We start from the raw sequence: 14,772 nt of genomic DNA on the forward strand, positions 1-14,772 counted from the left end.
CACCGGAGGCTTTTCTGACTTCCCTGCCGGTCGGACTGCACATATTGTATTTTGTGGGGCGTCGCCTCGGCAGGCTTTCAGCCACGGTGGATTATTTTCTACATTGATTTTCCAGGTAGAAATATAGGGGATCTGGTCTGGGTGGACGTTCAAGATATTTTGATATAGTGGGTTGATTAGTTGCAAATTAAATCTGCCCTCCGAGGGCTAATTAGTTCCTTGGGTGGGCCAATCAACCTCACATCCTCTCTCTTCTCAATTTGAACCCAATCATCATGCTTCGTAGCTGCTTTCCAGTTGGTTAAAAAGCATTTCAGAGGACTACGTTAGCTTGCCCCAGACTACATTTTTTTTTTTTTTTTCAGATACTCCGCTCCTAACCGGGCTTAAGATCCTTTCACACACCAACCACTACAGACTGTGACTTGGCGAACTCTCGTTGCTAAGAAATGCACAGCCCTGCAATCGCTCGGCCAAGGGGACGCTAAGCCCCGGCCCACACTTGACAATTCAGCCACTGGAGTATCTGACATGCAACATACAAAACACACCCTAATATAATTCCAACATGCAACACACAAAACACACCAAAATAATTTTCCCTCTGTTTCCCCTTTCCCCAACCTTACTGGCGGCACTCTACTGCTCACAGCCAGACCCTTTATCCCTTTTCTGGCGGCACTCTACTGCTCACAGCCAGAGGAAGCTGATCAGGCTTCCTACCACGCCCTTTCCCTTGGGCTTACCTGTTCCGCTGCGGACCCCTCCTTCGGCCGTCCTCTTTTCTCTCCCGACTGGGTGTCTCGGCTCAGGCACAGCGTGGCGATCTCCCCCTACGAACTGGCAGGGTGCGCGCTGGAGATTGCGAGCGCTGGTCCCGGTTGCTCACCCGGTCGAGTCTGGCCCCTCGGTCCACCTTTCGTGGGGTGGGGACCCATCCCGGACACGAGCCCCCAAAATGAAGCCTTAGATTAGCAGTACCCGGAGGTCCAGCGGTCCGCCAACCCCGTGGCCAGAGGGGAAAAACAATTCCAGAGACTTCTTGGTCAGAGAAAAGAGATTTATTGAGATCTGCGCAGAGGCAGCCAGTGGAGTCCTCTCCAAAGACTGGCTACGCCCAATTTCACATTTGCAAACTTTCTTATACCTTGAAAACACCCTTCCCTCCCCCAAGCTTCCCCAAAACCTCCTCCAATCAGCTGGCAAGTTTTAGCTTACTTCCTTATATGGCATATGGCTATCTAAACGCCCCTCCTTCCCTTGTTCGTGTGTTCTTCTCTTGCATTACTGCATCAGAGAGCATGTGCAGAGAGTACTGCAGTTTCTACTTAGCTGAGAGAAAAAAACAGGAAATGAGCTTCCCTGCTAGCCAGCAGAAAGAGGAAGTAGCTCCCAGCTTGCAAAGCCGCTGCTCGCTGTCTGCTAGCCGGCAGAAAGAGGAAGTGGGCCTCTTCCCAATTCAGCAAAGCAGGATAATATGCAATTTTAACAGAGCAATTTAGAAAAGAATTTATCAGAGCAGAACAATTTACTTAAATATAAAATACAGGGAATACCTTCCCTGTCCCTTCAGTAGCATTCCTTTTTGAACACCTGATAGATTTGTGCCGAGTCATGCAACAGCAAAAACAGAATTCTGGGAGCTGTAGTTTGTTAATGGTGCTGTTAGGAGGTCCCTATTCCCCCTCATGGAACTACAGTTTCCAGAGTGATTTAACAACCAGCCCTTCTTCCCAGGGAACTCTGGGAATTGTGGCGCCCCCAAGGAGAGGAGGGTCTCCTTGCAACTCTCAGGGCCTTTAACAAACTACGGTTCAAGCTATGATGGTTTAAAGCACAATACTGCCATATATCTATAGTGCCGATGGGGCTCGTTGCAAATAAATGGGAAAAGGTTCATTTATTTTGCCATATCTCCCTATCCTGTTCTGGCAATGCTGGCATCACCATCGCTGCCTCAGCCAGGGCCAACCTCATAAGAACAGCGAATTATATTTATATCGGGGGCAGAAATTTGAAGTTTCCGGTTGCAGAGTTTTGATGCTGTTTGCTTTGCATGAAAGGCCCGGAAAACCTCATTGTTTCTCACTCAGCTCCTCACTGTATAGGGCTGTGGTTCCCAACGTGGGGCGCACGCCCCACAGGGCGGCAATTTGATTTTTAAGGGAGGCAATTCGAGAATGAGTTTAGACCAAGTTAATGGCCTTTTAGGCTTCCTCCGCGTGAATAGGAGTTCCCTTTTTGAATAATAAGAATTATATGTCACGGGGGGGAGGGCATCAGGATTTTAGAGATGCTCAGGTGGGACACGGCCAAAAAAAAGTTGGGAATCACTAGTATCGAGTCTGGTTTTCCCCATGCAAACTGATTCCTTTCTCTGTACCTCCCCCCCTCCCCGATTTGTATAGACCCAGCTTGTGGGTTCTTTAGGACGTATCCGGGGTTTCTGAATGAAGACTATTGCAGGTAAAAGGGAAGGAAACAGAGAGCAGGCATGGTAAGTGACTTAACGTTCATTTCACGCTAGGGGGAGCAGGAGTCTGATTTTTCTTGGCTACCTATAGGGTAAGGAGAGCATTAGCTTCTGCTATTTTAGAGCATCTCTGGACTTGGTCCATAGACAGCGCAAAGTCATTCCCAAATGACGTTGCAGTTCTCTTCTCTAACATCCCTCCTCTAATGGACTCCCAAAAGTTTCATGGTCCCTGCCAGGTGCTTCTGAGAAGCCCACAAGTAAGTTGTGAGGGCAACAGCCCTCTCTTGCTCTCTGCCTCTTGAATCTGCTGTGCAAAGGTATACTGCCTTTGAAGCTGGAGGCTCCTTTTGGCTGTCATGCCTAACCAGCCCAGTGATCTGATCAGTCCTGTTTCAAAGCTAGTGGCCATCCCCAGTGAGTTCTGTAAGTTAACTGCCCTGCATGAAGAAGTCTTTCCTTGTATCCGACTCAAAACCTCCTGCCCAGTCCATTCTGTGATCCCAAGCTCTTGTATTAGAAAGGAGCCTCTTTCTGGGGGCCTACAAGGCCGCCTCTCCCGGTATGCCCCACGGAGGACCTTAAGGTCCATAAACAGCAACACCCTAGAGGTCCTGGGCCCTAAGGACGTCAGATTAGCCTCAACCAGAGCCAGGGCCTTTTCAGCACTGGCTCCGGCCTGGTGGAACGCTCTGTCTCATGAGACCAGGGCCCTGCGGGATCTGCAGGGCCTGTAAGACAGAGTTCTTCTACCTGGCCTTTGGCTTGGAATCAACTTGATCCCCTCCCCCTCTTTCCTTTTTCCTTCTGTGATGGAACTCCTATTCGGGGACTTCCCTGGCTTTTTTCTGGCCCACGTAGGACCAGTCTGGATAGTTGGCCTTGGTGAAGATTTGACGTTTTCATCCCCAAAAAGTTTTTGATTTGAGTTCCTACTGAAATGAGGCTGCATTTTAATGTTCTATTTTAATCTTGCTTTTAAGTTGTATTTTAATCAATTGCTTTTATACTTGGTGTTAGCCGCCCTGAGCCCAGTCTTGGCTAGGGCGGGCGGGGTATAAATAATAATAATAATAATAATAATAATAATAATAATAATAATAATTATTATTATTATTATTATTATTATTTCTTCTTTGCTTTCTCTCCTCTCCCACCACCCTTTCTTTTCTGACAGTGTGTATCTTTATAACTGTGGTTCCTTTCCCTCCTTTCTAATACGGTTGCAGGTTTAAATTGGAGTCCTGCAGCCTCTGACGTTGATGCAAATATTTGCTGTTTCATAGAAGATGCTGGGAGACCGGGAGCCGTCGGATCTCAAGGGAGATCTTTACAAGGACCTCGCATTTCCGGCTAATGACGACTCTCTCTTTTTTAACTACTCAACTCCTCTGGCTCATTTCAGGGGGGAGATTTGTTGGCTGAGACCTCAGGTTTGTTTTGGCTCCTCCACACACCCTATTTATTGTGCTTTCGTGATGATTTGTGCTCAGGGCAGTTAAACGCAGTCCCACTTTCAATACTGTTTGCATCTGCCAAGGTTTTGGAGTAGTCAAACTGCTTCACTTCCAACTAGTGCATGTGCTGTAACTTCCCACTGAAATCAAGTAACTTTTCATACCACAAATGTCCTGGTTTATCCTTTGACCTGTTCCACATCTCTAAGCACTCGATTGTTTAGTGTGGCAATGCCTGCACGTTGGAACTCCCTGCCTCTTGAGATCAAACAAGCAGGCTCTTTCACTGAGGCGTTCCCAAAGTAAAGGAAGGATTGAACTCTGATTAATAAGAATACACACAGAGGCTTGAACCAGCAAGACTCTGGGAAGGGTGCGTATAATAATCTCTCCCTCCACCCTCCGGCCCAGGTCGTTTTATTCACAAAAGAACTTTTTTACAGAGTGTTTGTAAGAACCAATCAGATTTCTTCTGAGCATTTCAACAAACCCCACGTGGGGACAAAGTTAGACTACCAAAACTAATTAAGCACGGGGTAAACAAAGAACAGAACTACAAAGAAGTATATTTGGCAACCCCTGAGGTCATAAACAAGCAATAAACATGATAAGAAGGATGGCCAGAAGGACAGTGATCATTATCGCCTTCATGTGAAACCTGTTTCCTGGCTCTAAGATTAACATCCTAGGATTAACATATCAGAAAGGCTACTTCAAAGAAACTTGCCCACTGTCTTTGATGACCCAGGGTGCCTGCCTGGCTGTGTACATGACTTGTGAAGAAAGAGAAATGGAACAGAGATGCAGAGGTGTGGGTTGATCAAGAATCAGATCAAAATAGTTCAAACCCAGTCAACGCAATGCTTTCATTGCTGACACAGATGGCTTACTCTATATTTGTTATAATTCCTCATAGCAATCCCACCTGATCGCTACATTCACTGTACTCTTTTTGGTGCCTGCAAATAACATTCTTGTTTAGACAAGCCTACCCATTTGCTTAGTAAGTTGAGACAATTTTAATCTGTTTTAGTATTTTAACTTTTGTATGTTTTGAACCATGGCTGTGATTCCCCCCCCCCCCCAATTTTTTTATTGTTTTATATTTTTGAGGGTTTTTTGGGTTTTTTTACTGTCAAGTGGTGTGTATTTTTTTTAATTAAATGACTAAATAAAATACATGCAAAACCCACCAGCCTACAGAGACCCTTTGACTGTTGTGGGTTTTTTTTAAAGCAAAATCCTAGTCACTAGTGAGTAGCCGAACAAATAACAAATTTACCGTATTTTTCGCTCTATAAGACACACTTTTCCCCTCCTAAAAAGTAAGGGGAAATGTGTGTGCGTCTTATGGAGCGAATGCAGGCTGTGCAGCTATCGCTGAAGCCAGAACAGCAAGAGGGATCGCTGCTGTTCTGGCTTCTGGGATTCAGAATATATTTTTTTTCTTGTTTTCCTCCTCCAAAAACTAGATGCATCTTGTGGTCTGGTGTGTCTTATAGAACGAAAAGTATGATAAGTTGTTGGTTTGTTTGTTTTATTAAAAAAATCATCCCAGGATGAGGACAAGAGTGAGGCTCTTAAGAGCAGCCATGGTGGATTATTGACTTCATAAAATCATAGAATCTGCAATGAACTGGGTTTCCCAGCTGGCCTGCGCCACATCAACCCAATCTAGGCATTTTAGTATTCCATGTGGTCAGGCGGAGTGGGAACAAGGATGCAAGTCTGTTTGTCCTTGCCAGTGTGGAGGGTCAGCTTCTGAAACAGGGAGCCTTTCCAACTGGGGGGGAGGATGCTTCCCAGGTGATTTAGAAATCATGTGAGGAGCCTCCATGGGTACAGCTGGTGTTTTCCTCCAATTGTTTTTTTTGGGGGGGTGGGTTGTTAACACACTCACCCCTCCTTCATACCATTCTAATTGTGCAAATAGAATTCCAGATCAACCTCATTGCTGCTCCCATACTTCAAGTGAAAAGTTTGCAAAACCACCTTTTATTTTTAACAGGGCACCCCTGTCTTTATGCAGACATACCTTACTATAAAAAAAATTCATGCACATTTGAAAAACAGTGGGGAAGCTGTACTAGGAAATGCAGGTTTGCGTTGGATGGGCAAGTGGAGGTTATGTTGGTGCGAAACAATCGGCTCCTGTCTTAGCTGCTGGAAACTTACAGTACCATTTGTTTCTCTCCCCAGAACTTGCTTCTCCATTCTTAAAACCTTAGGTTTATTTTCCACCTCTGTGCACAGCATCTGAGGGTTGATTTATGACCCATGACAGCAGCTGCCCATTTATAGATAATGAGCACCTGTATGATCACAGCATTCCAGATTTTTCCAGAGCAGTGACTTGTTACACAGTTGCCTCATGCTTAATTGGAGGAAAACATGTTCCTTAACTACAAAAAAACCAGCCCAAATTAATAATAAAATAATAAAATTACTTACATGCTTTAACTAATTCTGCAACTTTTCAAAATAGGTAGCAAGTGAATCGGGTGGGGAGCACTGGCTTAGTCACAAATGATGAAGTACAGAACATGCAATAGAATTATAGAATCGTAGAGTTCGAAGGGACCCTGGGGGTCATCTAGTCCAACCCCCGGCAGTTGCAGGAATCTCCACTCCAGCATTCGTGACAGATGGCCATCCAGCTTCTGCTTAAAAACCTCCAAGGAATAGAACCAACCTGTTCTGTAAAACCACTCAAAGCAGAATCCCAGAGCCTTGCTGTTTAATCCTGAAATACAATTGGCTCTATAAAAAGTTAGCGGTAAACTTGCACTGTTTCTTTCTCCCCACCAGGAGATTTGTTCTACACCTCGATTATTTTCCGACAATCAATATGAGTGGCAAGTCAAGCAAGGGATGCTGGGAGACTGCTGGTTCCTGTGTGCCTGTGCCGCTTTGCAGAAGAGTAAATACTTGTTGGCCAAGGTACAGGAGAGTGCTGTTCTTTTGGTTGGGAGAGGATCCATGTTCTTACAGTCTGGTTCTCTGCAGATGTTTTGAACTACACCTCCCACCAGCCCCAGCCAACATGATGAATGGTCAGGAATGATGGGAGTTTCAGTCCAAAACACTTGGAGGACAACAGGTTGCGGATGTTTGACTTACTATCTGTTTTGGCACCAGGAAGCCTAGCTTGGCACAGTGCCTCTGAAACATAAGGTGCATTTTACTGCATTATTTTTATTTGATTTTATTTATTAATGTCACAATACAAATATGGAATTTTCACATAGTAATACATATATTATATTTATAAAGTCACATTTTCACATTCCATTATGTACCAACATCTAGCCATTTCTTATTTGCTTCATATTTCTTGCCCTGTGCCTTCCCTCCACCACTGCGTGACTTCCTTGTTATTATTTTAAAACTTTATTATTGTGATTGTATTTTTGTATCTTAATAATTAAACATACATTCTTATATATCTGTTTAACTTAACTTTGTGAAATCAGTTACAGAAAGGTAGCCGTGTTGGTCTGCCATAGTCAAAACAAAATTTTTTTTCCTTCTAGTAGCACCTTAAAGACCAACTAAGTTAGTTCTTGGTATGAGCTTTCGTGTGCATGCACACGAAAGCTCATACCAAGAACTAACTTAGTTGGTCTTTAAGGTGCTACTGGAAGGAAAAAAATTTTTGTGTGTGAAATCAGTCTATACATATCAATAAATTCTTGTTGGAGCTTCTTTTGGACATGTATTCTTCTATCCATTTCCATTCCTGTTTGAGATTTTGATTAGATTGCATTCTAATTGTTGCCGTCATTTTTGCTAATTCAGTCATGTTGCCCATCTTTCATTGATGGTACTTCTGCTTTTAGTGCATTATTATTCCCTGCTTGATTCAAAACAGGTCCTTTAAATCACTCCAAATCTCACCGCTGGTTCCCAGTCAGATTAAACTTCACATATTAAGCAGAAGTTTCTATTTAGGAAATGAGAGGAAGAATGAATATGGATGTCTGGCCAAGGTGTGTTTGGAAGAGTAGAGGAGGGGCCATAAGTTACCAAAACACTGCCCTGCTCATTGTGCCATGTCCCCAGGTTGCACATATGCTTTTAAGATTTTTTCCTGTAGCCATAAGGACTAGAATCTTGCTATGTTTTAAGAAGGCAGGAAGGAAAGGAGTCTTCGGGCACCTGCACCCTCAAGCGGCAAGCCCACAGACGCGGAATGCAAAAGCCTTTGCCTGCTCCTGTTGCCTCTGACTTTGTTTTGTTCTTGCAGGTGATACCTCCGGGTCAGCCCAGCTGGAGAGATGAGAAATACAGAGGCTGTTTCACTTGCCGGGTCTGGCAATTTGGGCACTGGGTGGAGGTGACCATAGACGACCGCCTGCCTTGCCTGGGGGGCAAACTCTGCTTCTCGCAGTGCCAGACAGAAGATGTGTTTTGGCTCCCTCTGCTGGAAAAGGCCTATGCCAAGTACGTGTGGAGGGACTTGCCCTTGAGGGAATTGCAAACTGTGTGCCCGGCTGCACAGATTCACACAGCAATTTTCAAACAAGTCTTGGTTGCGCTGAGTGTTCCTTTTGTGTGTGATCTTCCACACGTGGAAGTGGTCCGAAGAACCTTGAAGGGGCGTAAACATTTGAAAGCTTGCCTGGCTTCATTACTTTGACATTGGGAATTAATACAAAATGAAAGGATTTCCCTGATAATTCCGTAAGGGCAAACGGCTCATCTTTTAGGACTGACAGTCCATTTTGTGGCCTTGTTCCTCTTTGGGCAGAACCAAGGAACAGGCCAAACATTTGGCCTCTAGGGGCTCAAAAGGTCTCCTTAACTTCTGGGAGAGAAATGAGCCCAGAAATCCCAGGAACTTAATTATTGGATGACAGTTCCTATTGTGACTTACCTGCTACTCTTTTTTTTTAAATACATTTTTATTAATGTTTAACATATTAATTCCAACATTCATACACATAACTTCTCATCCTATACAATATTTTTGGACTTCTGTCAGCGCCTCTGATGATTTTCCATTATTTATCACATATTATACATTTCTTAATTTCATATTGCCTTTAATATCCTTAACTAATAATTCTCCTCGTTGTCTTTTTTGCTATATTTCAAATAATTCACCGTACAAAACTTCTTGTAAAGACTTACCTGCTACTCTTGATGAGGTTCTCCCAGTGGATAAAATCAAGAAAAATTATGCCCTGTACAGTTTTGTACAGGGTTGTGGAATTGGTTTGTTAAACTGACCAGGGTTTGTGATGAAACACCACTCCTGGTTCACACTCAAGAAGAAGCTAAGATTAGGAGGAACTGAAAGGAAATGCTGGCCCAGTCACTCTCCCAGCAGCATGGGAATATCTTGGGTGGGGAGTGTTTGAGCCCAAGGCCTGGCTCAGCCTGATTCCCATTCCTGTATGCAGTACTAAACCATGGTTTAGTGTTACATGCAAACGTGGCCTGTGTGTCCTTTGCAGTCGTTTTCTTTTCCAGAATTGCCCTTAGCTGTGCTTTCTGCATAGTGAGGACTGTGAATTTGTGGGAAAGTTAGTTACCTCTTCAGATTTTTCTAAATAAAGAACTTTTCAGCGGGATTCTAGATGCTTTCCAAATCCAGTGCACTTATTTTTCTTCCTTACAAAAATACGTGTGGATGACATAGCATTTTCCATTTGTGTGGATAATTTTGGCTGCTGGTGCCCAATGTATCAGAGTTGCCTGGTCTTGCAAAACACATCCGAAAGCTTCTAGCCACCCAAAATATTTAGTAGGCTTGACTCACCTCAATAGTTCTGATACATTCGCCACTAACTGATGCATTAGCGGATTTCCCAAGGATTGGCAGGGACTTTGCATGTTTTCACCAGCTTAAGCTTTCTTGTGAAGTACTGGTATGATGTCCTGGATTTTTTGTGTTTTCTCTCTCTAGGGTGCATGGATCTTATGAACAGCTCTGGGCAGGCCAGGTTGCTGACGCTCTCGTGGATCTGACAGGAGGCCTAGCGGAGAGGTGGTCCCTAAAAGACCCAGGCCGGAGCACAGAAAGGGAGAGGGCAGGCAAAGTTTTGGAGAAGGCGGTATTTAGGAGACTGATGAACTTGAAAGAGAAATGCGTGATGAGCTGCTCCGTCTTCAGCTCACGGCAAGGTAAACGTGCAGCTCTTTAAAGCCTGTTCAGTCTCAGAATTTAGCTGGGCAAGAAGCCTGTGGATGGCCAGACCGCTTTCTGAAATGCGTCTGTTGTAAGCGGTTTTCATTTTCAAGGTTTTGACAATCACACCCTTGTATTTCATTGCTGAGGTGCAGTTAGCATTCGAAACCATAATCTAAAACACAGTACAGTAACCAGAAGCGTAACTAAAACCATTAGCGATACTGTTATCCCAGTATAGTTACTCTGGCTGCACTGAAGTTTTCTGCAAATAAATAAGACCTTGAATTGATGCCTGGAGAAAGATAATAGGAAGGGGGTGTTGGCGAATGGCTCCCTCGGGAAAGGCTGACTCCTCTTCCCAGGCACTGGGGTCTCTTGCCGGTGATCTACCCCTGGCTGGTCTTCGGTCAGTCCAGGGAGATCGGTAATAAGCGACACTCCCCTTTTGAGAGATGCACACTGCATGTCAGCAGAAGAAAGAAAAACAGTCTGAAAGTAGTCTAATCCATTCTACTTTATTCCCGGACTGTACACTGTACACGAGCTTGCACAAAGCATGTCTGCTCTCTCAGAAACCTCCGTACAACTCACTCACTCCCCCTTTGCAGCAACAACAGGAAGGTCTCAAGTTACACTGAGAACACAACCCTGAGAAGAGCGTTGAACATCCTGTCTCAGGCTCAGAAACATCAGATGAATCACATGATGTAAACAATGAGCTGCTAGTTCGCAGCTGCTGAGCACTCATATCCCAGCAGGGGGTTCCATAAACTGGGAGCTGCCATTGCAAAGAGATGATGTTTGCATGTCTGTGGGGCATTTCTTCCCCCTCTCCCCGGGGGTGAAATGAATGCTGCTCATTTTTTAAACCACTGCTTGCCTTCTCCGCATGCCCAGGTACCAGCGAACTGGGGGAGTTCCATGCCTTCATCGTTGTGGACATGCAGGACCTCTCCAAAGTGTCCCGGAAGGAGATCATCCTGCTGCGGATCCGTAACCCCTGGGGAAGGCGTTGCTGGAAAGGGCCCTGGAGGGAGGGGTGAGTGGCTGTTCCGCATGCCAGTTTCTTAAGGATGCTCCTGTGCCATGCTTTTGTCCCTGCGTGGGCCTTTCATCGGATGCCATTTGCAAACGCCATAAATGCTTATTCAGGTCTGTCCTCAAACCAGGAAGCGAGTTGCTTATATCGGTTCGGGAGGATTCTTCATACATTGGTAGTGGTGGCAGAACTCTTAATTGCCCCATTCGCAGCCCAGTTCCCTTCTTTGAAGGGCTGTAAAGGGGGACATTGATGACCGGTTGAGGCTGGTAGGGTAGGATGCAGGGAGCCCAACCCTAGGTGGCGCTAGAGCCCATTGACAGGCAGAGCCAGCTCATCCTAGTTCCACCCCCATCCCTTCTGAGCCCTACAAAGGCAACATGGAGGCTAAGGAGGAGGAAGCTGACAACCAGGGCCACCTTCTGGACTGCTTGGAAGTAAGGAGGCAGGCAGGTGGGGGCTGGCTGAGGTTGGTGGGGCAGTGCGCCCCAGTGGGAAGAGGGTTATATTTTTGCTAATGTGCCCGCCAAGGAGAAGACAGTAAATGTAGACCTACCTTTGCTGCTTGTTACTGGCCTGTGTGCCAACAACCATTCTCGTCTTTCTGCGCCAATGAAGCATGGCAACTTTTGGCTCTTTCTGTCAGGCCAAACCAGACGTAGAGTGGGAGATGCCCAGATAGGCTGCCTCTCAGGAAGGTGTCCAGGTGGGGAAGAGGACAGAGCCCCTTCCTCCACCTTAAGGACTTGTGGACAAGACAACTTTCAGATGGCATACCTTGTCTTCTATACACCTCTTAAAACCACAGGAGCTGTAGTTCTCCTTTTCACCCGGGAGCCCAACTTGCCAGCCCAGTTGGCATTCAGCATCCTCGGGCAGATGCCTGGGGACCAGTGGTCCGGCAGGAGCCAACACTCCGCTTGCCCTGGCCTCTCTCTTGTAGGGTGTCTTGGAGGAGCCATTTTAATTTCCCTTCCCCAATGCCCTGGATGTAGCATTGGTCCTGGGGCATTGTGGGAAATTAAAATGGCAGCTTCCATATTAATTTCCCACTGTGCCTCAGAGTGAAATTGCAGGGCTAGTTGAGGGGAAATTTCTATTTTGCTGTAGGAACTTAATCTTTTGTATTTCGTTAAAGTACCATGTCCAGTGTTTCCCAAGTTTGGGTCTCCAGCTGTTTTGGGACTACAAATCCCATCATCCCTGACCACTGTTATTGCTAGCTGGGGATGATGGGAGTTGTAGTCCCAAAACAGCTGGAGGACCCAAGTTTGGGAAACACTGAACGACATTGTGAATAATGATAATAGTAATAATAAAAAATGTATCTATTATTATATTTATTCCCCATATCTCTCCCCCTCTCCATTTTATCTTCAGAACAACCCTGTCAGGTAGATAAGGCTGAGATTGAGTGACTGGCCCAAAGTCACCCAGTGAGCTGAGCAGGGATTTGAACCCTGGTCTCCCAGGTCCTTTTCCGGCACTCTAACCCCCACACTGACATTCATTTTTGTCCTTGTTGCCTCTTGTTCTTCAGTGGTCCAGGTTGGAGCCAACTGGACCCTGTGGTTGCTGCAGAGCTGTTGTCCCAGATCCAGGAAGGAGAATTTTGGGTCGAAGAGGAGGAGTTCTTTGCGGAATTTGATGAGATCATAACCGGGTACCCGATTACTGAAGAAGGACAGCTTCAGAGCCTTTACACCGGTACGAAAGCGATGCAGTCTCCCCTTGACCCCAAATGCTGCTCTGGCTCAGTGATGCGATGTGTGCATACCATATTTTTCGCTCTATAAGACACACTTTTCCCCTCCTAAAAAGTAAGGGGAAATGTGTATGCGTCTTATGGAGCGAATGCAGGCTGTGCAGCTATCCCTGAAGCCAGGAGAGCAAGAGGGATTGGTGCGCACCAATTCCTCTTGCTCTCCTGGCTTCAGGGATAGCCGTGTGAAGCCTCTTGAGCGCAGCGGGAGCGCTCCTCCCACTGTGCTCAGGAGGCTTTGCGTTGCTTTCGCTGAAGCCAGGAGAGCAAGAGGGATCAGTGCGCACCAATACCAATCCCTCTTGTTCTCCTGGCTTCACTTCGCTGGAGAGGCACTGTGCAGCTTTCGCTGGAGAGGCACTGTGCAGAGGGAAAGGTGCGCAGCGCCCCTTCAGCGAAGCGGAAGGAGAAATGGAAGGGGCTCCATTTGTCCTGCCGCTTCTCTGAAGGGGTGCTAAACAGAGAGGGAGAGAATTTTTTTTTTCTTGTTCTCCTCTAAAACTAGGTGCATCTTATGGTCGGGTGCGTCTTGTAGAGCAAAAAATACGGTATTTCCCCCCCCCCCATCTCTCCCCACAGACAGAGTGCTGAGCCACACGCAGAAGCTGTACGGGTCCTGGGTGAGGGGCCAGTCCGCAGGCGGTTGCCGCAACAACAGCACCTTCCCCATGAACCCCAAGTTCTGGCTGAGGGTCTTTGAGCAGAGCGAGGTGTGCATTGCCCTCCTGCAGAAACACCGCAAGCACAGCACCGACTGGGCGGGCAGGATCCGCAACTGGCCCCGCTTAGTGGAAGCAGATCCCGCTTTAAACGATGGCATCCGAGGCAAAAATTACCACGCGGTGGGACTCCACATATGGAAGGTAACAAGCAGCTAGGGTGGGGATCTGGGCCGCCTCCTTATACAGAATGTTTCTTTTTTAAAAATACAATTATTTAGTTTTTCAGTTTAAAGTTTTACAGTCAATTATCCAACAACCAACAGAAAGACAAGATTCTCCTGAAATTCCCTCTTCCCCTTTGTGGGTCCTTTTGTTAACCATTTCCTCCTGCATCTTTTATAATAATCCAAAGCTTTTACATCTCCATTATATCCAAAATTCAACATTAAACTACAAGTGTTATTCCAATCCTACTAATGATTTTAGCTGTTTACAGTGGTTTTTAAGATAAATTATAAATTTTCCCCATTCCTTGTTAAAATTTTGGTCTTCCTGATTCCAAAAAAATGTTCAGAAACTGGAACACTCACATTCAGCAACTAAGCCATTCGAGATCCAAAGTACAACTGTAGTTTTATCTTGTGAACTGCCCTGAAACGTATGGGTGGTAGGCGGTATACAAATTTAATAAATAATAATACTGCTGAGCACAAAACCTGTTCTAAGGTCAGGTAATGGGGGCTTTCTTTGTATACATTGCAGTAGGTTCCTGGGGCAAAGCACAAACAGCTCTGTCCAGGGGACATGAATGCTTTTGTGTTCCTGCTTTGTGTTTGCCTTGACCTCTTGTAAGACTTTGTAAGACCTCTGCAGCACTGCCATTGCTTTTCCACCCTCCAGGTCGAAAAGAAACAGTTCAGCCTCCCAAAGACGCTCTCTGCTCCTCCAGTTTCCAGCACCGTTTGCCACTCCTACAACCGAGAGGTGCACCTGCATTGTGACCTCCCTCCTGGCTATTACCTGGTCATCCCCAGCACCTTCCTGAACGATGCTGAGGGCAACTTCCTGCTTCGGGTCTTCTCCAGCGGAAGAATCTCCCTCAGGTGCATCCAGAAGAAAGGAAATGCGACGTGGGGAGGGAGGGTGGTATATGAGTCCATCTAGCTCAGTTTTGCCAACTCTGGCTGGCAGCATCTCTCCGCAGTTTCAGACACAAGTTCTGTCCAGGAGATGCTGAGGGTTG

General features: G+C 45.9%; 1 protein-coding gene across 6 annotated transcripts in view; it reads left to right on the plus strand.

Annotated features, from left to right (window-relative positions):
• CAPN10 (calpain 10) overlaps positions 1-14,772 on the plus strand; it is a 32,753-nt gene that overhangs the window by 7,435 nt on the left and 10,546 nt on the right. For 5 of the 6 annotated variants that reach the window (XM_053390801.1, XM_053390796.1, XM_053390797.1 and 2 more), the window contains exons 2-10: positions 2,409-2,497; positions 3,760-3,906; positions 6,739-6,870; positions 8,177-8,373; positions 9,842-10,059; positions 10,964-11,105; positions 12,646-12,812; positions 13,447-13,730; positions 14,430-14,632. In XM_053390801.1, the coding sequence (XP_053246776.1) occupies positions 2,495-2,497; positions 3,760-3,906; positions 6,739-6,870; positions 8,177-8,373; positions 9,842-10,059; positions 10,964-11,105; positions 12,646-12,812; positions 13,447-13,730; positions 14,430-14,632 (1,493 nt within the window). In that variant the 5' untranslated portion in view covers positions 2,409-2,494. Of the gene's footprint in view, positions 1-2,408; positions 2,498-3,702; positions 3,907-6,738; positions 6,871-8,176; positions 8,374-9,841; positions 10,060-10,963; positions 11,106-12,645; positions 12,813-13,446; positions 13,731-14,429; positions 14,633-14,772 lie in introns of all 6 variants that reach the window. The other variant, XM_053390802.1, reaches the window with a different exon arrangement.

Source organism: Podarcis raffonei, chromosome 5 (assembly GCF_027172205.1).
Source record: "Podarcis raffonei isolate rPodRaf1 chromosome 5, rPodRaf1.pri, whole genome shotgun sequence".
NCBI classification, from domain to species: Eukaryota; Metazoa; Chordata; class Lepidosauria; order Squamata; family Lacertidae; genus Podarcis; species Podarcis raffonei.